The sequence below is a fragment of the Medicago sativa genome, chromosome 3 (genome assembly GCF_051527215.1).
Source record: "Medicago sativa cultivar Bolivia chromosome 3, Bolivia_mono, whole genome shotgun sequence".
NCBI lineage: Eukaryota > Viridiplantae > Streptophyta > Magnoliopsida > Fabales > Fabaceae > Medicago > Medicago sativa.
In genome coordinates this window covers 77,965,984-77,989,131 of record NC_140751.1, presented here as the reverse complement: position 1 = coordinate 77,989,131, position 23,148 = coordinate 77,965,984, and the positions used below count along the sequence as shown (strand labels likewise).

The following is a 23,148-nucleotide window of genomic DNA, read 5'->3' as shown; positions in this document are numbered from 1 at the left end:
AGGACTTGCCACTTGAAACAAGATAAAAGATAGACTCAAGCTGTCCGTTGTTTAGGACTTGCCACTTGAAACAAGATAAAATGTAGACTCAAGCTGTCCGTTGTTTAGGACTTGCCACTTGAAACAAGATAAAGATAGACTCAAGCTGTCCGTTGTTTAGGACTTGCCACTCGAAACAAGATAAAGGTGAACTCAAGCTGTCCGTTGTTTAGGACTTGCCACTTGAGGCAAGATAAAGGTAGACTCAAGTTGTCCGTTGTTTAGGACTTGCCACTTGACACAAGATAAAATGTAGACTCAAGCTGTCCGTTGTTTAGGACTTGCCACTTGAAACAAGATAAAGATAGACTCAAGCTGTCCGTTGTTTAGGACTTGCCACTCGAAACAAGATAAAGGTGAACTCAAGCTGTCCGTTGTTTAGGACTTGCCACTTGAAGCAAGATAAAGGTAGACTCAAGCTGTCCGTTGTTTAGGACTGGCCACTTGAAACAAGGTAAAGGTAGACTCAAGCTGTCCGTTGTTTTAGGACTTGCCACTTGAAACAAGATAAAGATAGACTCAAGCTGTCCGTTGTTTAGGACTTGCCACTTGAAACAAGATAAAGGTAGACTCAAGCTGTCCGTTGTTTAGGACTTGCCACTTGAAACAAGATAAAGGTAGACTCAAGCTGTCCGTTGTTTAGGACTTGCCACTTGACACAAGATAAAATGTAGACTCAAGCTGTCCGTTGTTTAGGACTTGCCACTTGAAACAAGATAAAGGTAGACTCAAGCTGTCCGTTGTTTAGGACTTGCCACTTGAAACAAGATAAAGGTAGACTCAAGCTGTCCGTTGTTTAGGACGTGCCACTTGAAACAAGATAAAGCTAGACTCAATCTGTCCGTTGTTTAGGACGTGCCACTTGAAACAAGATAAAGCTAGACTCAATCTGTCCGTTGTTTAGGACCTGCCACTTGAAACAAGATAAAGGTAGACTCAAGCTGTCCGTTGTTTAGGACTTGCCACGTAGACTCAAGCTGTCCGTTGTTTAGGACTTGCCACTTGAAACAAGATAAAGGTAGACTCAAGCTGTCCGTTGTTTAGGACTTGCCACTTGAAACAAGATAAAGCTAGACTCAAGCTGTCCGTTGTTTAGGACCTGCCACTTGAAACAAGATAAAGATAGACTCGAGATAGACTCAAGATGTCCGTTGTTTAGGACTGGCGGCTTGAAACAATTGAGGACAGAGACGAAAGAATGCAACCAAACAAGACTTTGGGTGATTGATGCAACCATGTATGAATTGATATTGTATATATGGTGTGTATGTATGAATGTATGAGTACGTGAAAGTATTAATGTATGAATGTATGGTTGCATGAATGTATGAACGTAACTTGTATGGCCGTATAAACTGTACGTGACAGGTAACTTGATGAAACGAGACAAGACGGGTAAGATGGGAGACGGACTGACGTCGCAGTACAAACACTTGGCAAACTTCCTTGGAGATGATGTTATTGTGAACAAATCAAGCCGTTGACGGTGTAAAACCCGGCACAAGGTTGCAATTGATGAATAGCAACTGATGAATCTTGGGGAGAAAGCCCATTGTTTAACCAACAGCCTGGAAGAAGTCGCCAATTGTAAATCGATGCAGAGTGTTCTTCCACTGGTATGCTTCAACAGTCATTTTTTTTTATGCTTTTTTTTTGAAAAATCCCTAACTTTTGCCTGGACCGCCCTTTCGGGTTTTCAGTCCACCGGGAATATATTCCTTTTTTTTGTGCCCCTAATTTTTGCCTGGGCTGCCCTTTCAGGTTTTCAGTCCACCGGGACGCTCTCTATTGCCTAAGCCGCCTTTTCAGGTTTTCAACTTAGCGAGCATTTATTTTTGTATTTCTTTTTTCTTTTTCTTTTTTTTTTTTTGACTGTGAAAGCATCTTGCTTGAAGCAGAGGTCCCCTCCATTGTGTTTAGACATGTTTCTCTTCCGGAATGTAACCGTTCTCGAGGCGGATGCTGATGTACGCTTCGACTACTCACAAGTTCAAAGAGAGTGCGTTTGTTGTTCACACTTTTCAAAAGATGTAAAAAAAGGTTTTTGTATTTTGAAAATTTTTTTTGCTTCAAGTATTGCCATCAAAAATAGAAGAAATTTGCAAATAGAATAAATGAGAGTTCCAAATAAATGGGCACAGGCTCGAATTTGATGAATTGAGTGGTGGCCTACCAATGGCATGGCTCCACGGATCTTTGAAAAAATTGGAAAATAGTAAATATATGGGAAAGGTACATTGAACACAATAACCGTTACACTCCCTGACAACTTTGAATGCCCCAGTTCCGAGTCTTTGATCTGCAGATGCTTCGAATCAGAGGTCTTTTGACAGCTGGATGCCCCCAAGTGGATGGTGCTTGACTGGATGCAGTTACTTTGTCATGATCCTTAACTTTTGCATAGATCGCCCTTTTCGGGTTTCAATCTATCAGGATAATCATTTTTGTTCATGTCTCTAATTTTTGCCTGGACCGCCCTTTCGGGTTTTCAGTCCACCGAGACGCTCATTTTTGCCTAAGCCGCCTTTTCAGGTTTGCGACTTATCGAGCTTTCTATTTTTGACAGAGTATTTCTTGACTGCACCGACATTCATATGACGTGTGTGTTTGTCATCATCCATAGTTGTAAAAGTTTTTGCACATGAACCTTCATAATTAGGCGTCCACTTGCCCCTGGAGTCTGGTTGGAAAGTATTACCTTTTTAGGCATGAAGTCTCCTTCTTGAAATTCATGGGGACGAACCTTTTTGTTAGAAGTTTGTTTCAAACCTCTTTTGATATGTTTGCACAAGGTCGTCATGTGTTTAAATTCGATCAAGCTTGGACTTTAGCAGAACTCCTATTGACGGGACTTCGACCTTCACGGAAAGCACGACCTCCACGTTGCATATTGGGGAAGGAGGGGGGTTGCCCCCGTTGAAATGTGTACTGAAGTACGATATCTGAGCAGAGCGAATGGTAGCACCTCGAGACAGTCTTTGTCAGTCAATGCCAGTGAATGCCATCATCCGGGCAATCTTCTTGATATTTTGCTTGCAGCTTCGACGGCTAAGATGCCCCAGTATGTGAGAGATCTAGTCAGGAGTCTCTTCATTCCCTTCTTCAGCCTCGGACACAGGGAACTCAAAGTTGGAAGAGAGTACATGGTTAATGTGTTCAACGGGTTTATTAATGCATGATTTGATTATTGATTTTGACAAGTGTAAGTTATGATTATGCAGATATTTGAGAATGATTATATTTTTTGGTTTTTTGTATTACCATTTTTCCAGAACAAAGCACAAAATAAAAAACAAAGTCGGGATCAAAACGACCTTTTTATTAATGATGAAAATGCTTAAAGCAAAAAGCCCTACACCAGTTCACTTTCGTCTCGGGCAGAACGAAAGCGTTTTTTTGAAAAGCAGCAAACAACAAACCAACGCATTATTTGAACAGATAAGTAGTAGAAGGAACATCAAAAACGACTCAAATGTGGCTTGCAAGTCCGAATTCAATCTTCGAAGAGCAATATATTGGCTTTAATCAGCTTCTGGACTTCAATCTTCAAAGAGAGACAGTGCTCAATGTCATGGCCGGGTGCTCCTTGATGAAAGGCACAGGAGAGGTCAGGTTGATATCAAACCGGCAACTCGTTAGGCACTCGAGGAGGCTTTCTAATTTTGACAAGGTTCTTCATGAGCAGGATGGGAAGCAGCTCCGCATACGTCATTGGGATTGGGTCAAACTGCATCTTTGGAGCCTGTTGTCGAGGCTATTGTTGATGTTGGCGTTCGGGCCTTTGCTGGAACTGCGGCTGCTTTGATTCGGCCTGGAGCGTTGTGATCTCTTGTTCAAATTGATACGTTCACTCTTTTTGTTTGCACGAGTGTTGTAGCTGCGAGTCGACTTTGGATGAGGACAGTCGGACCACTTTGTTGACACGGGTTGACCTTTTTATGAAAAGGAAAATTTGTGAGACTCGGAATTGAGACTATGATATGCAAAATGATGCATGATGCTTATGCAAAAATAGACACCTTTTTTTTTTTTTTTTATCGAAGGACTTATAAAAGCAAATTTGTAAACATCATTATTGAAAATTCCATTGAATATTTAAAGTACTACAAGATAATTCCCTTTTAACAAAACTGAGCCAAGGGATAGACTCCAAAGTACATCACAAAAAGCTATAAAATAACATAAAGTGGCAAAACAAATGGGAAACTCTTGAGCCCCTATAGTAGACTACTCTTCGAAATCGGAGTGTGGACCGTCAAACAAATCCATGGAATCCATGCACTGCTTCTTAGTGATATGCTTTTTAAGCAGCCTGTCCTTCTCTTGGAGCAGATCATCTCTCTCGATCAATTGTTGCCCTAGTTTGAGAATCACACTTTCCTGCTTCCTTATTTCTTCCTTTTTATCTTCCACCATGAGCATAGCCTCGTCATATTTCCTTTTCCAAGTGGCAATTTCTCGGTCTTTATCAGCCAATCGTTCTTGGTGCTCCCCCATAGTCTTAGAGGGTAAGGGTAAAGATGATGATGGAATTGTTACGGATACGAGCCTCGGTACCGTGTAAGGCATCTGATTCTGGATAGCTTTACTAATGACCCACTGAATGTAAGATCCATGCAGAAAATTGTCCCTTTCTCCGAGTTGGTTCCTGTTAAGTCTGTGAATACTCCGCCAAGCTTGCACAAATTCCTCCCTTTTACCCAGGTGATTACCGTCATTGCAGTAGAACTCATTGGTTAAAGCCAGGTTACTTGGTTGTGTCTTCATCGGGTATCCCAATTGATGTCGGGCAAGGACGGGATTGTAGCTAATTCCTCCCTCCATACCAATGAGAGGTACATTGGGATAGTCACCACATCTGATAATGACTGTCCCATCATCCCAGGTTGGATGGTACCAAACTATATCAGCTGTTGTTAAGGCCATAATTTTTTTAGACCAGGGAGTACCTTCAAGGTTGGCTATGAAAGAGCGGGGTTGAGGTAGATGAGAGACGAACCATTTGTAGAGTAAAGGTGCACAACAAAGGATAGCTCCACGAGTTGCAAGAGTTCGATCATGGATGGAATGGTAGGTGTTTGCTAGAAGAGTAGGGACGGGGTTTTTGGTAAGGAAAACTTGGATGGCACGGATGTCAACAAAATTAGGAATGTTCGGGAAAAGCACAAGACCATAGATAAGTAAGGCTAAGACAGAGTAAAAGGCATGGTTGGCGCCAGACTGTTCGAAAATGGAAGCCTGATCGTAGAGAAAATCGGTGGGGAAACCTGAGGGACCCCCTTTGGTTTGGACAATAAGATTATCTCTTACGATGGAGGCTTCAAGATGGAGGGCTTTAGCAATGGTTGTGGCTTTGGGATTGGGTTCAAGGCCGCTGAAAGGTACTTTGTTAAGCACGGTTATACCGGTCAAATGAGAGTACTCTTCTAGTGTAGGGACAAGCTGATAGTCTGGGAAAGTAAAACAGTGACAATGACGGTCATAAAATTGAACCAAAGTCTCCAAGACGCCTTTTGTAACATCTACCTTGAGGATATCCAGCAGTTTCCCATGAAGTTCGCGAAAATCATCCTGGCTAGCTACCTTCCTCCCTAGCTCCCTTAATTTAGCCACATCTGGCTTCTGGAAAGTATACTTCCTAGTGTTTCTTGTAGGAATTTCCATCTATGATGTTTACAAAAGAAAAAAGTTCATATAAGTCCTTCGATATTTTGATGATGAAAAAGAAAGTTTTATGAATGAATGCATGTATGCATGAATATGCTACACAAACGGTGAAAACACAGTGAGGTTAGGCCCATAATGATGGAGTCAAGGGTAAAAACGCCATTGGTAAGGACTATGGTTTTCAAATGTACCTGTATCACGGGTTCTACCAAGTTCCCAGAGTTATCAACCACTTCCGAACACTATCGGGCTACGGAAATATTTCCGATCCAACAGTATTCGTAAGAAAGTCTCGTCTGAGTGTGGTATCGCGTATCAACTAAACCAAGATTACTCATGATTAGCCACCGCACCACGTCCTAAAAGGCCAAGAGGGGTTAAAGGTGACTAAAGGTCCTCAACTTTCGACAGTCACCTGAAAATAACATGCCAACACGAATACTCATGCCAACATAGTATACTTCCAAGATCCCTCAGTTGAGTGGGGTTATCACATGTGTCACAAACCAAAATTCACTCTTGGCAAGGCACTATGATTATACCACCATCCTATCTTAAATTTCTCTCAAGTCCGGGTGTAGGACTTATCTCACCACTCTCGTAAAGAAAGAAGGAAGAAGAAGGAAGAACAAATATATACACGAATTTCCATCTTTTATTTTTGTTTTTTTTTTTTTTTTTTTTTTTTTTTTTTTTTTTTTAAAGCAAGTTATAGCACAAAAGTTAAATAAAGTCAAGTTAGGCTCAACCCTCTTAGGGGGTCCCCAGTGAAGTCGCCATTTCTGTCGCGTCATTTTTCGGAGATCAAGGCTATTTGATTAGCGTTTGACTCACTAAATTTATTTCACGACCGAACATTTAATTTTTTAAGAAAAAGGGGAAAAAAGTTCAAACACCCCACATTTTGAAAAGATTTAGGGTTCGGGGGTTAGTTACATAAAGGGAAGGTGTTAGCACCCTTTATGTCCGTAGTACTCTACGGGAACCTCTTGGTTTTATTTAATTAATGTGCTATAACTTACTTGCTTTTTTGAAAAAAAAAAAAAATGGAATTTTGAAATGATTAAAAAAAAGACCTAATTATCTACATTTTATTGATTTGGAAGGACAAGTGTCCTCTGCCTACGTACCCGTGAGGGATCAAAACCTCGTAGTTCGGGGTTAGAAAACTGACGTTTGATTGGTTGTGTGTTTTTTATTAGTTTTTGAAAAAAAGTTTTTAAAATGAAAAGCCAAAGTGGCAAATGAGTATTTGTTTGTGTTTTTTAATATTAAAGAAAATGGACTCAAAATAAAGTTAAATTGATTGATATTTGATTAAGAAAATAAAACAAAAAGACGGTCACTTGATTTAAGATCAAGGTTTATTTTAAAAAAATATTTTTGTGATTTTTTGACACTATTTGCATGTTTTTGTTGTTTTTGAATGATAAACTAACGGAGCATAAAGAAATAAAAGCGTAGGGATCCCCATGGTGGCGTTGGACCACCACAAGGGCCTTTTACCTAAACTACCAAGCATAGAAGTAAACATACACCCACACACGCACACATGCACCTAAGCTATTACAAAAAACCTATTAATACATTCTATGGTCTGCGAGAAAATAAATAAATTACATTAAGCCTATATTTACATTCTAGGTTCTATACAAGACGAAGAGAAGTGAATAAATTATGTAACACCTAATTTATACATTCTAAATGACATAAAAATTAATTAAAATGCATGATTAACTAGGCTAAAAATGCATGGATTATTTATAATGGCCTAATGTATGTTCCAAGTCTATGTGATGAAATTAGACACCAAAATAAAAGAAAATGCAAAATAATACGATGAACCTAGCTTAATAAAAAAAGAATGTGAAAGAAGTAAATAATATGCAACGTAAATTAAATATGTATGCAAGAGTAATTAGAATGAAATAAAATGCAGGAAAAAAAGGTGTAGGCAGTGAAACAGGGGGGTGCAGGAATTGAAGAATAAGCAAACTGGACCTTGCTGGCTTTCGAAATGGGCTTGAGCCAGCCTACTGGGTCGGTTTCACACTGGAGCGGGTTATGGGTGAACCGGTTTGGGAATGGGTAATATATAAAGGGTGTAAGAGTTTTTCCAATTCATTTTTACAAACAAATTCCTCTCTCTTTTCCTAATTCTTCTCTCGGCTCCCTCTCTCATAAGAACAGCAAGAACAAACTCCCCATCAACCCAGAATCCGGCGACGGTAAGGGGGTTCCGGCGGCGGCTGGCCGGCGGGTGCGGCGGCGCCACCACGCCGGAACCCTAAAACTTAATTTTTTTGTTTTTTTCGGCTTTCTCTCTTCTACTCCTACTTCTCACTGTTATTTTTTTAAAAAAAAAACTTTCAAAAGCTTAAAACCAAAGACCTAAATCTAAGAGTATTAGAAATACCACCTCTTTATTATTGATTCACGCCGGTTTGGACTCGATCTTGTGTCACTCGACTGGATTTGTATCGTGCTACTGTTGTTGTTGGTTCGGCCGATTTGAATTGCAGTGGTCGTCTGTGATTGCGTGCGTGACTGTTTGTTTGCGGCGGCGACGGTCGGACTGCTGTTGAGGTTGTTCTGATTGTTGCTTGCTGCGATTCTGAACCTTCCTCGGTTTGATTTCACGTGGTTTGGCCTCGATGATACGTCCGATTGAATTGGTGTTGGATTGTGATGATGTGTGGTACGGTTGTGGTGGTTGAAGGGTTTGTGTTGAATTTTGACGACTGGTGTGGGATTGGTGGTATGTTGGAATCGTGTTGTTTGGAGCGGTTATGACTGGTTCATTGTCTTGTGACGACGCGATGATTTGACGACTTTTTGGCCGTGAAATTGTGTTTTGATTTGCAGGTTAATGGTTTGTTTGCAGGTTGTTGTTTGGATTTTCGGCCAGTTTGCGCGTTGATGAATTTTGGCCCCCTTTGTTGATGTGCAGATGCTGGTTTTATAGTAGCAGTGTTAGGTTTTAGAGTTTGTTATGGGAGGCAGAAAAGAAGGTGGCTTGGGGAGGAGAATTGCAATGTTTGTTCCAGACGTGACAGCTTGAATTTGGATTTTTATCAACTAAGAAAAATAAATAAAAAACAAATAACAAAAGGATGAAAATAAAAGAGGATAACTACATGGACTTGACTTTTGGGACTTATCACTTAATAAAAAAAAATATAATAATAATAATAATAATAATAATAATAATAACAATAAAGCAAATAACTATGCATATTTTTGGATTTTTATGAATTAAAAATAAATGATAAGAAATAAGAAGAAAATAAGATAGGGACTAAAAAAAGAATGAGATTTAAATAATAATAATAAAAAATAAAGAATTAGGATTTTAAAAAACAAAATTAAAGTTAATTAAAAACTTAAATAAAAGATGGAAATTGAAAAAAAAATAAAAGAAAAGAGGATCCGACTCGTAATAAAAAATGAGGTATTTTAAAATACCTCTCTGCCGAATTTTTACTGAAAAGACAGAGACTGATCGTGGTCAAAGGACACGTGTCGGTGTATAAATGTGGGATCCTTAGGTCAAAAATTGGGGTATGACAAACCGCAATTGTAAAAATTAAACATCAAGCTGGTTCAATAGGGAGTCAAAAACTTATAATTAAAATGATGGATATTTTTTTTTTAAATTGAATGCTGGATAGGTTTTTTTTTTATGAAAGTTGAGGAGAGAAGGAGAACATACGTTATATTATTGAGTTAATAGTCATTTTTGTTTTGAATATGTAACGAGTAGTCACAATAATATGTCAATGTATCGAAGTTTTAAAATAATTCTTGATTTTGTTAGTTAAAATAGTCCCAAAATTAAAATAGTTTATTAATGCTGACAGTAACTTTTTTTATAGAGACTAATATGACAACAAGTATTTATCGGGACTGATATGATAATGAATAAATATATTGAGTGATTGATATGAAAGTATTAATGGAGCATTTTAATGTCAAAGATTTTTCAATCATGAGTTATTTTAAATAAGTTTTATGTCCCTATAAATATAACTAATTTTGATTTTAGTCCTTCAAAAATTAAATTGAATGTTTTCATCCTCACAAATTTTTTTACTTTGTTTTTGGTCCTTAATGTCCACTTTATGTTCATGTAAATGTCAAGATTATAGCTCTTTAATGTTCAAATTGTATTCATTTTATGTCCGTTTATTATGTTCAAAAAATGTCAAAAACATATCAAAATTATATCCATTAGGGACCAAAAATAAAACAAAAAATCTTGTGAGGATGAAAACATATCATTTTATTTTTTAGGGACAAAAATCAAAATTTGATATATTTTTAAGGACGAAAAACTTATTGAAAATTGTTGTTGACACATTGCATAAGGTTGTGGCACACATGTAAAATACGTTTTTGCCCCCTCGGCAGTTAACTGCCGAATTATGAAACCGGCTGCAGTTAACTACCGAGGAAAACTTCGGCAGTTAACTACCGAGGAAAATTGAAAACTTCGGCAGTTAACTGCCGAGGAATCCTCAAACCCTTTTTTTTTCTTTTTACAAAAACCATTAATTTTTTTTATTCTTTAAACCTAAATTTTCCTTAATTAAATTTAATTCTTTAATCCTTTTAAGGAATTAAACACAATTTTTTTTATGATTTCATTCATGTGATTTTGTTGCCATAAATGAAGAAATATGAGAGATGAATAATATTCGGTAGTTAATGGACCTAAAATGACAATTCAATAAAAAAAATGCAACAACAAAAAAACGTTACAAATGATAGAATAATTATATTTGTAATTATTAGTAATTAATTATAATAGGGTTAATTATGTTTCTAGTCCCTGTAAAATAGCGACCTTGTAAGTTTAGTCCTTACTTAATTTTAATAGCATTTTTAGTCCCTATAAAAAAAATTTACTTATAATTTTAGTCCCTGCTAAAACAAAGTTTGATTAATTATCCTTAAACTCTTAAATTTTTGAACGATTTTTTTGAGACAAGATTAGAACACTATGAAAGGTTCGTTTACTAAAATTTAGAATTTTCAGACATGAAATGAATTAAATATGAATTTTTTAAAACGACAAAAGTTAAAGATAAAAAATAATAAAATCTGGATGTAGAAATCAAATTTTGCGATAATTTTTTGCGTAGGAACTTTTAGTAATGTTCTAAACATGTCTGCAAAAAATTGTTCAAAAATTTAAGAGTTTAAGCATAAATTAAACAAATTTGAATTGAGTAGGGACTAATACTCAGGGCAAAAAAACAAAATTAGGGACTAAAAATGCTATTAAAATTAAGTAAGGACTAAACTTACAAGGTCGCTATTTTATAGGGACTAGAAACATAATTAACCCATTATAATATTTAAGATATTTTTTTGTTGTTCACAAATTATAATATTTCAGATATTATTCATCTCTCTTTCAAATAATTATATTTGTAATTATTCTATCAATAATACCTTTTTTGTACAAATAAAACCACTTTTCTATTCTTCAAAAAAAAAAACATTTTTTTAATTAATAAACGTGATTGAATATGTAGTAATTCTATGATCTCATATTTTTTTATTTATGGCAACAAAATCATATGAATGAAATCAACAACTTTATAAAAAGAATCGTGTATTTAATGGTAACAAAATTCATATTTCTTCATTTATGGCAACAAAATCACATGAATGAAATCATGAAAAGAATTATGTTGAATTCCTTAAAAGGATTAAAGAATTAAATTTAATTAAGGAAAATTTAAGTTTAAAGAATAAAAAGAATTAATGGTTTTTGTAAAAAAAAAAAGGGTTTGAGGATTCCTCGGCAGTTAACTGCCGAAGTTTTCAATTTTCCTCGGTAGTTAACTGCCGAGGGGGCAAAAACGTATTTTACATGTGTGCCACAGCCTTATGCAATGTGTCAACAGCAATTTTCAAACTTATTTAACCCTTAAAAGATTATTGTGGTTACTCATTGGTAGAGGTGAGAATAGGCTTTGCAAGGCCTACGTTTGGCCTACCAAATTTTTCTAAGGCCTAAGCATGTCTTGCAGACTTTCATAGACTTACTTTTTACGTTGAGTTTGGCCAACTGAAAGTCTGATGCGGTCTGTTAGTCTGTTTAAAAACTTATATCATATGAACATCTTTAAATAAGCAATGTGATCTAAATTTAAATAAACTAGAGAATTAATAGATCAATTAGATTAAACTTTCTTTTGATAATCAACATGAATTTTTAGGAAATTTGACTATATATTGTATCATATTTCAATTCTAGTTTATAATAATCCATTTATATATGCGAAAAATTAATGTACGCTAATAACCTTAAATTACTGAAAATGTTAACTAATTTATATATAACCTTAAATTACTGAAAATGTTAACTAATTTATATTTTAATTCAAAGTACAAAATATAATAATAAATAAGAGTATTCATATTTACTTAAATAGACCGGCCAAATAGGCCTAAGATGTTTTTTTTAATAATTTGCGGCATAGTCTTTTAAGCTAAATAGATTTATGAAAAAGCTTATACCTTCCTTATTAAAGAAAAAGTTTGACCTAACCTAACGTATCGTAGACTAGACTGTATCTTCCTGTTAACTGGCTTGGCCAGTTTCCATCCATACTCAATGGACATTCAAGAACAAAAGAAAAGACTATTTGCCCTTAAGCATCATTTGCCTCTACATGGGCGTTGGCCTGTTTCCATCCACATGGGCGTTGACCGGTCAAAATTGACCAAAATGACCAAATATGCAAAGGGGTTAAAACATAGGGGACCAAAATTGTAGTTTTTAAACTTAGGGGGCCAAAATCGCAACTTTTTGAAAGATAAGAGGCCAAAGTTGCACTTTAGCCTAAATTTTACCTAATGGAAACAATTGCCATGCCCCATAAGTTAGGTTAACCCATGGATGTTAGGCCTAGCCAGAAATGTCAGTCCCAAACGTCGACCACTGCCCACTAGTAGTAGAGTCCCATAACGTCCCCTTTGGCGCAGGCATTAAATTTCAAGCAAGCATGGATCAGATTGGTGTGTTATAAATTTTAGTTTCGTGAGTATAATTTATACTCCCTCCATGTCAATATATAAGCATCATTTGCCTCTAATAAAAGAGTGCTTACATATAAGGACGGAGAGAGTATATGATAAAAAAAAACTATAAAGACCTTTGACAAACAAGTATTTTCTTAGAAAAATATGAAGTTGAGCTTAACTCAATTGCTTGGACAATGCATAAAAATATGCAAGGTCCGAAGTTCAAACCCCAGCCACTTCAAAAAAAAAAAAAATATGTAAGTTCTAATCTATAATTCATGGCTTCTCAACACTTAAGGGTGTATTGTAAATCATATATGCTATGTAAAAAAATGGAAAATACTTGGGTGACATAATGTCACCGTGACATTAAATCTGGGCCACACAAATGTACTCATGAATGTGTTGTGTGGCCCATATGCAAATGACAATGTGTGTTGTGTGGCCCATATTTAATGTCACGGTGACATTATGTCACCCAAGTGCTGTCCGTAAAAAAATGGGCGCAACGAGCACAATCCAATGTGTCCTACTATTTTACTCCTTAAAATAATATTTGGTTACAGTTTATAAAGCAATCAATTACTCATTATATTGTTATTATATATACAAGACAGTAAGGAGAAAGCTTCACCGCCATTGTATACTACTAGTACTTCTTCCTCTTTACCCTATTCATTCAAAAACATAAGTGCTCCATTTGAATCCACAAAAATATCAATCCCACAGTAATGTCTCAAGAAAAGCAAAATAAAATAGAGTATACTCCTCCACCTCCTAATAGTCATAGCCAAAAGCCACATATTGTATTTGTACCATTTCCAGCACAAGGTCATGTGAACCCTTTCATGCAACTAGCCAAACTCCTACGTTGTAATGGTTTCCACATAACCTTTGTGAACACTGAATTCAACCACAAACGTTTGGTAAAGTCTCTTGGAGCTGACTTTGTTAAGGGTCTACCTGATTTTCAATTTGAGACCATACCTGATGGTTTACCAGAATCAGATAAAGATGCAACACAAGATATTCCAATGTTGTGTGATTCAACTAGGAAAAATTGTTATGCTCCTTTCAAAGAGCTCGTGATTAAGCTCAACACTTCATCACCTCATATTCCAGTTACTTGTATAATTGCTGATGGCAATTATGACTTTGCTGGAAGAGTGGCTAAGGATTTGGGCATTCGAGAGATACAACTTTGGACTGCTTCTACTTGTGGGTTTGTTGGATATTTGCAATTCGAGGAGCTTGTCAAAAGAGGAATTCTTCCATTCAAAGGTAAATTAAACCGATCTTTTTCTCTATGTTTCATAACGAGCCATCGTAGTTTTGTAAAATCTAAATTTTGTAACTTCAATTAACTCGTGATGAAATTAATATATACTTATTTGATATTATTATAATAAAAATAACCACTCTTTAGATACATTAAATAATTGATGTATAAATATATAATATAGATCAAAATAATTTTTTTGTTTATAATAGTGATTATAAGAAGTATTCTGCCGATCTGTACGTTAGATTCATACTCAACGTACAATCTTTAATGCTATATCATTTTATAATTCAATTATTTTAAATTTACTTTAAATTTGAAATTATTTTTTCTAAAGAGTATTGGTATCTAACAAATCTCAAAAGTACCTAAGTATATTCCAAGAAATAATTTAGTTATTTATATCTTGTTTCACTTATAATCTAATGAGATGAACTTAAACAACATGAAGAAAAAAAAATCCACACCCCTATTAGTTAGTAGTGAGCCAATAAATGGGATAGAAACTGGAGCTAGCCAATAAATGAGTCAACAAGTAGTTCAAATCGGATTCTTTGTGTTCAATGTTTTTATACATTCATAATATTCATGGTCATTGAGTCACATGGTCGAAAATTCAATAACATGACCCTTGTATTAAATGCGTCAAATTTTGACGGATGCCAATCATGGACCCTAGACACAGTTGTCACTTGCCAAGGACCAACAAAAATGTAGTGGGCACGTTACATGTCTCTATCAGAGAGAGAGAAAGATTGGATCCACGCTACTAGCGGAGCAGCACTTGGGTGCCATTAATGGCACCGTACCATTAAATCATGGCCATTAATGACACCCACACACACATCACACACACTTGGATAATGTGTGGCCCAGATCTAATGGTATGGTGCCATTAATGGCACCAAAGTATTTCCCCTACTATCGTGCCTTGACTAACTCTAATTCTAAACCCAAGAAAAGTAGCTAAACTAATGTTCGCAAACTTCTCCATCGGATGAATCATAACGTTACTTCAGATATAAGTATTAAACTAATGAAAATGACATTAGCACCGAGGCATATTCTAATCGTTAATGCGATATGTGCACTGTTTAGGTAATATATTCTGATATTTTTTTTTTTTTACTATATTACATAAAGATAAATGATGACATATTAGATGTTGTTAGATTTATTTTGATGAATATTTTTAAAATATCAAGTTTTTAATGTGATATGAATATTTAGGTAATCTACCTTTATTTCTTTATTTTAGAATACTTTAATTAGCTCATAGAAAAAAAAAATATTACTATTTTTAGAGCTTGATATGGTAAGTTTTTAAATCCGTCCACATAATCCAGTTTCGTCTGTTAGACCTAATTTCTGTGATGTACATTTTCTTTATCAAAACATACAATTTACCTTTGTTTATATTGATTTTAATTTGCATACACTGTCAGCGTGGATAGTTTTTAAAGTGTAAATTAATTATAATTGTTAAATCATTGAAAATGTTTGATTTTTATCATAATTACTTCTAAATCCACACACATGATCGATTGTAGACATTGTTTCGTTTATAAAAAAAATTATTTCATAATCATATTGTGAAACTTGAGTAACTTACTTTTGTAAAATTATTAGATGAAAATTTTGTTGCCGATGGCACCTTGGATACAAGTTTAGATTGGATCTCTGGAATAAAAGATATCAGATTGAAAGACCTTCCAAGCTTCATCAGAGTCACTGATCTAAATGATATTATGTTTGATTTCTTTTGTGTTGAGCCACAAAATTGTGTGAGATCATCGGCAATCATCATTAACACATTTGAAGAATTAGAAGGTGAATCCCTTGACACCCTTAGGGCTAAAAACCCTAACATATATAGCATTGGCCCACTTCACATGCTTGGTAGGCATTTTCCTGAGAAAGAATACGGTTTTGCAGCAAGTGGTTCAAGTTTTTGGAAAAATGACTCAGAATGCATAAAATGGTTGAGTAAATGGGAACCTTGCTCAGTACTATATATTAATTATGGAAGTATAACTGTTATGACAGATCATCACTTGAAAGAATTTGCTTGGGGAATAGCAAATAGTAAGTTACCATTTTTATGGATAATGAGGCCAGATATAGTAATGGGTGAAGAAACTTCAACTTTGCCACAAGATTTTCTAGATGAAGTCAATGATAGAGGATACATAACAAGTTGGTGCATGCAAGACCAAGTGCTTGCTCATCCATCAGTTGGAGGGTTCCTAACTCATTGTGGTTGGAATTCTACACTTGAAGCAATTTCTTCAGGTCTGCCTACTATTTGTTGGCCTTTCTTTGCTGAGCAACAAACAAATTGTAGGTATTTATGCAACACTTGGAAAATAGGATTGGAAATTAACTATGATGTGAAAAGGGAAGAGATAACAGAACTTGTGATGGAAATGATGGAAGGAGAAAAAGGAAAAGAGATGAGACAAAACTGCTTGGAGTGGAAGAAGAAAGCTACAGATGCTACTAATGTGGGAGGATCATCATACAATAATTTCTATAATTTAATTAAAGAGCTTCTTCATCACAATGCTATTTGAGTTATATTATAATCGGTCTAAAATGAAATGTATATTGTTCTTTTACTTTTAGTTAAAATAATTCTTACTTGATCACCATCAATCAATGTCATGTTGACTATTCTGAATTTGGAGTTATCTTGAATTAGTGCAAAGAGAGTTTGTGCCTTTTTTTTCTTCATAATTTTCAACTGTATGGACAGGAAAATATTGTGGTTCTTGTTGACAAGGACGATTGTTACTAATGTTGCTTCATTTATCTTTGATTATGTTCCTTTGGATTGCTCATTTGATTGATTTGGAAATGTAATAGATTTGTTTTGGTAAAAAAAAAAAAATTACCTAAAATTTATATGTTTATATATCAATGATTACTTACACATGAATAGAAAACAAATAGACACCAGACTGCGCCGCAAGATCATTTTAGTTGACAAAACTATGTAGATGGTCAATAGTCTCTAGTGCTAGGTTGCTGAAAGTGTCAAAAATAAATGATATAAAAATATATTGATTGTTAAAACACATTTTCTCATGTTTAACCACTTTTAAGGTTGTCTGTCCTACCCTAAAAGTTCCGACCCCTAATCGCACAAAATAATAACATATATAAAATGTAAGGTTTCATCTTTATACACTATTAATCTATTAGATATCACTCTCTTTTATCTCTATCTCTCTTAAGCTGCATACATCTAAAATTATAAAGTGTAATGGTATCTATGGTATATTATTTTATAAATAAAAAAAAAGTTAAAACAATAGGTACTCCATCTAAATACAAATATTTGGTTGCCGGTTTGTGTGATTTTAATTACTAGAGTGTTATCGGTCCTACAATCAATGGTAAATGAAAATGCGTTAGTTAAACATTATGTCGTTGGGTCACCGATGATTATGATGCTAACTCTTTGCTTTCTATATACATATTTATGCTTTATCTTTATTTTAAATTAAATATTGATCATTTCTGTTTAACTCAACTTCCCTTCCCCCTTAAAACACAACTCCACTTTCTCTCCCTTAGTAAATGTTGATTGACCATTCTCCCCACATCAGGCAGTTCCAAATCCCTCCTTTTTATTGCTCCCCCTCAGTCCTCACACGCTCCTTCTCTCTCTTTTTCAGTTTCTTTTTCTTCCTCGCCCCCTTCATTCTTTACATCTCAATCTAGTCTCCATCATTCACTCCATCTCTTTTACGTACGAGAACAAATATGATATTTCATAACCACGATCACATTTTCAATTCTTCCATCATCTCTCCAAAATCCTTTTATCTCTTCTTCTTTTTTGTCATGAAGATGAATGTTATTAGAGTTCAGAGTTTCATGTTTTTTAGAATACGGGGTCATTCCAAGTGATTATATAGTTTTTTTAGTTGGTTTCAAGTTTCACTCTTCATTTTTCTTATTTTTGAATTGCAAGGGTTTTGCCTAAACCATTTAGGTTACACTATATTTGTTACATTTATATGATTGTCGCTGTCCATTTAATCCACACAAACATATATAAATTTTCATTTAAACCTATAAAGGTATGCAAGTTTTGACACCAGTTGCAAAAGAAATAGTTATTGCTCACTTTATCAATCTGAATTTTTTTTAGCTCCGTAGAATTTCCTTGGCTGCGACATGTTAGATTATAGCATTCTGTCCAAAAAATTTATTGTCTAATTTTTTTTTATCTCTAATGGCTATTGTTTGATCATGTTTGTAAGATTATTTTTTCATGTGTATATTATTTTCATGTTGAACCGTTTGTACTCCTCCGGTAAGAAGAAATTTTGAATCAGTATATGTCTATACTTTTTTTATGTGTATATTATTTTCGTGTTTGAACAATTTATAAGACTTTAAATCTATTGTTTGCTAAAAATAAAGAATTTAAATCTACTGTCTAATTATGTTCAAGTGAAATATATTTTGAATCATTTTCCTTTGAAATCCAATTTAATATCGAGGAATATTTTATAATTGGCTATAACATAAACATTGTACACAATGAAAATGTTCGTGTTATTGCAATTGCGGTGCACCTGTTTGAAAAGAATTATAGGTCGTAGTATTTTAAATGCACAAAAATTACGTTTACCAAATAGTTTATTTAAACTCTCCAAAGCAAGTTATTTAAAAAAAAAAAAAAACTTCTCCAATTACCTCTCCCTCTCATCATTTTGTCGTCACATGATTTGTGACCACCTCACCATCACGACTATAAATTAATTTATGATATTGGAAATTATTATAACTTGATTTCTTGAATGGTATTGATGACAGTCCGTCATTCCACGTTTTTAGAGTCTTTTTATGATATTTTTATAGCATTTAGAGAGTCAATTACTTGTAATTCATGGTGAAATCAGATTAAAACAGGAACAAGAGCCCAAAGGAAGAAATTGAGAAAAAGAGGAAAAAATGTGAAGAATCGTGCCACGTTTGCTCTAATCGTGCCACGTTGCAAGGATGTAGAATTCACTAATACTTTCTGGAAATTTCGTGGCACGATGAACCACGAAACGTGCCACGATTATTGAATTAAGTTGCTGCCACGTATGAATTAATGAGGATGAGAACAAGTGTTTTGCTTTTGGGTGGTGTGAATAGAAGGTATGAGACAAAAAGAAAAGTGGGCTTAAGCAAAGAAAAGGAAAACGTAACATGCTTGTTGCAAAAGAAAACAACTAGGTCACAAGATATATATATTTACAAGAAGCTAGCAAGGAAAGGCATTCACGTTTTTACGGTTTTGGGAACAGCAGCCGCACCACAATTTGGGTTGGAAAACAAGCACGCATCACGAGACAGAAAGGGAGTTGCACATGGATGATTGGAAACAATAGCAGCACATGTTGAAAAGAAATTGAGGAGCAACGCAGGCAACTTCGAAACTCTATCAGTTTATTTTCTTTATTATGTTGTTTATTCATTCAATTATGTGTAGCTAATTTTCTTTGATTAAGCCATGATGAACCTATTGTAATATATGAACCAATAGTTGAACTCTCTTTATTATCAATATTATTTAGTTTTTATTCAGAATTATTTGTGTTCATTGCTTTTCATATGATTGTTTGTATGACTATTAACCCTAGCTTCTTGCAATTACATGAATTAATCTTAGGAATTGAATGACTACTAGCCCTAGCTTTTAATCCTGAAATAATAATTCTGTTTAACTCAACACTAGGAACCTAGAGATAGGAAATTGAGGGTTATGACATATAAATTAACGTTCCAACATCGCTTCCGCGGTTATTCAATCTGGCTAAGAGATTAATAGGGTTATAACTTAGGAAAGGGTTTTGAGTCAAGAGATTGATCAAAACCACTTAGTTAATTTGTCGTAAAGAATGAATAGCAATCGAGAGTAAAGAGAGGTAAATTAGTCATATAGAGCAATAGCGGATTCACCGGCTTAATCATTTGTTTTCTATATAACTTCCAACCATTTTTATTTACTTGCAATTTATTATTTTAACACTTAATCCAACTGCCTAGGGCAACCCTATAAATTTAATACATCCTTTATTTTAACGCTTTTGCCGAGTAGAAATTGAAACAGTCCCTGTGGATACGAACTTATAAATTTTATTACTTCGATATATTTTTGGTACACTTGCCAGATTTCTATCAAGTTTTTGGCGCCGTTGCCGGGGACTGTTGAATCATTTCAGCTTGGTAATTTCGTTATTATTTAGGATTTCTGTCATTTATATTTTTTGTTTATATATATAAAAAAAATGCTCTTCACTTTTATTTCTTTGTGCTTTGCTACTGAAGAGTTTATCCAAGTTTTGCAGCTATGATAGACAGGGTACTCCTCTATGACACAGAAGAGATTGGTAAGTTGCAGTATGAAAAATATATGCTATCTTTTAAGATCAAAATTTTGGACAACAAAATCTCGAGTTGTGGTCATTATGAGGCAAATCAACCAGGTAGTAATTGTGAAAGGAAGAAAGAGTTGATTAACATTGATTACAATACTCAACTGCAAAACATTTTAGATGATTTCTTGGTGTCAAATCAAGTTTCATTTGAGAAGTTTGATGTTCAGTGTGGTGATCTTGTTGAGAAAACATGTGAGTCTTAAAGGAAGTTGGTTAAGATGGAGACTGAGTGTCACGAGGTTGTGTTGGAAGAAAATCCAAAAGTGAGGAGTGTAGATATTTCCTCAAAGTCTGAACCAACAGGGGTTAAGGAAATCACTCGTGTGCAAATTGATGTATATCCTTCTCTAAGGTGGGAGAGCTTAAATTTCAAAGGTTTAACTGTGAGCGCATGGGAGCATCTACTTCTTTGTTACAAATTCATGGAATTCCTACCAAACAAGAGGAAGAAGAAGGATGAAGTGTTCTTTCTGACATATTTGCCACCCTAACAGTGGTTGAAGCGTCAAGCTAAATGACGTAAAAGAAAGCGCTTGGTGGGAGGCAACCCATCCTTTTTATTATGTCTTTATTTTCAGTATTTTATTTCTATTGTTGAGTCAGACAATTGTCGTTGTGTTTGAATAACTCAGTTGTACCCCATGTTATGTATTGAATTTGCACTTGTTTATTATTGATGAATTTGTTTGTTTTATTGACTTTTTCCAGTTTAGTAACAAATGCTTGTTCAAGTGGTATTCCAAAAGTTCAAAAGGAGGAATGACTTGATTTCAAAGGCGAAGTGTACGACAGTTAAAGATAGGTAGTCACAACTCCCAGAAATCTAACACTGTAAGGTTCATGACCAAATTTTATTTTTTTCAATTTACTTATATAGAGTGTTCCATGCTTTTACATTTCTAGAACTTGCATTGTTTCTCTACTGTCGATTGATCTTTGTCATTAGCACACTGAGGCAAAAGTGCTTGGTCCCGTGAGCCTTTTTGAAGCCTACCCTGTTTATATTTGAATAATTATCCTTTCTTTAGCCAAATTGAGCCGGTAGGTTTAGATCTTTTTGTTCGGTGACAAACTGCATTACAAGCTTAGAGACTTTTAAGACTTGTCACATATTGTTTTTCTGAGTTAGGCATTGTAGAACGTTGCTAAATATTAAGTTTAGGGTTGCTATTGGAATTTGCAACCAACTAAGTTGGGGGTGGAGGTACTAGAGAACAAAGAGAGAACATTATCATGAAAAATACACTAAAAATTGGTGTATATACACTCAAAAATGGTGTATCAAAAAAAAAAAAGAGAAAAAAAATAGAATGAAAAAGGGACAACACATTTAAAATCAGAGTAACTTTAAACTCAATGGTCCCAATAGTTACAAGTATTCTCTAGTACCTTTGCAATAATTGTTGTTCCATAAGGTGAATGAATGATGGATTGACTTCTGTGCTTAACTTCCGTAGGAATGCCTAACTCAAATTTTGTGTAGCCTACTTATCCAAATATTATCCCACCTTTACCTAAGCCCCGTTATAACCCTTAAAGACCTCAAAGTGTGCATTGACATTGATTTTGATTGACGTTTAGAAACTTTTCAAGCTTATGGTAATATGTAGATTGCATGTCGACTGTGTGTGAACCCTTTTCATATTGTTGCGTGGAGTTGTGAATTGGTGGTTGCTAACAAGTCAAACTAGCTCATCTTTAGCTAGTAAGGTGTTGAACTTTTGGGTACTATCGCTTGATCAGGTAATTGTTATTTTACTGTCGATTGTCAATATTGCAAGTAGATTCCTTGAGGACAAGGAATGGTTCAAGTTGGGGGTTGTGATGACAGTCCGTCATTCCACGTTTTTAGAGTCTTTTTATGATATTTTTATAGCATTTAGAGAGTCAATTACTTGTAATTCATGGTGAAATCAGATTAAAACAGGAACAAGAGCCCAAAGGAAGAAATTGAGAAAAAGAGGAAAAAATGTGAAGAATCGTGCCACGTTTGCTCTAATCGTGCCACGTTGCAAGGATGTAGAATTCACTAATACTTTCTGGAAATTTCGTGGCACGATGAACCACGAAACGTGCCACGATTATTGAATTAAGTTGCTGCCACGTATGAATTAATGAGGATGAGAACAAGTGTTTTGCTTTTGGGTGGTGTGAATAGAAGGTATGAGACAAAAAGAAAAGTGGGCTTAAGCAAAGAAAAGGAAAACGTAACATGCTTGTTGCAAAAGAAAACAACTAGGTCACAAGATATATATATTTACAAGAAGCTAGCAAGGAAGGCATTCACGTTTTTACGGTTTTGGGAACAGCAGCCGCACCACAATTTGGGTTGGAAAACAAGCACGCATCACGAGACAGAAAGAGAGTTGCACATGGATGATTGGAAACAATAGCAGCACATGTTGAAAAGAAATTGAGGAGCAACGCAGGCAACGTCGAAACTCTATCGGTTTATTTTCTTTATTATGTTGTTTATTCATTCAATTATGTGTAGCTAATTTTCTTTGATTAAGCCATGATGAACCTATTGTAATATATGAACCAATAGTTGAACTCTCTTTATTATCATTATTATTTAGTTTTTATTCAGAATTATTTGTGTTCATTGCTTTTCATATGATTGTTTGTATGACTATTAACCCTAGCTTCTTGCAATTACATGAATTAATCTTAGGAATT

The 23,148-nt window shown here is 34.9% G+C and overlaps 2 protein-coding genes across 2 annotated transcripts; one reads left to right on the top strand and one right to left on the bottom strand.

The window, feature by feature from the left end:
* Positions 1-4,266: 4,266 nt before the first annotated feature.
* Positions 4,267-5,703, bottom strand: LOC146940479 (uncharacterized). The gene has a single exon (XM_085749879.1). The coding sequence runs from the start codon at positions 5,701-5,703 to the stop codon at positions 4,267-4,269; it is 1,437 nt and encodes a 478-aa protein (XP_085606005.1).
* A 7,673-nt stretch (positions 5,704-13,376) lies between these two features.
* LOC146940478 (linamarin synthase 1-like) lies at positions 13,377-16,837 on the top strand. The gene is made up of 2 exons (XM_085754182.1): positions 13,377-14,025; positions 15,656-16,837. The coding sequence occupies exons 1-2, from the start codon at positions 13,476-13,478 to the stop codon at positions 16,597-16,599; spliced, it is 1,494 nt and encodes a 497-aa protein (XP_085610308.1). The 5' UTR covers positions 13,377-13,475; the 3' UTR covers positions 16,600-16,837.
* Positions 16,838-23,148: the final 6,311 nt, after the last annotated feature.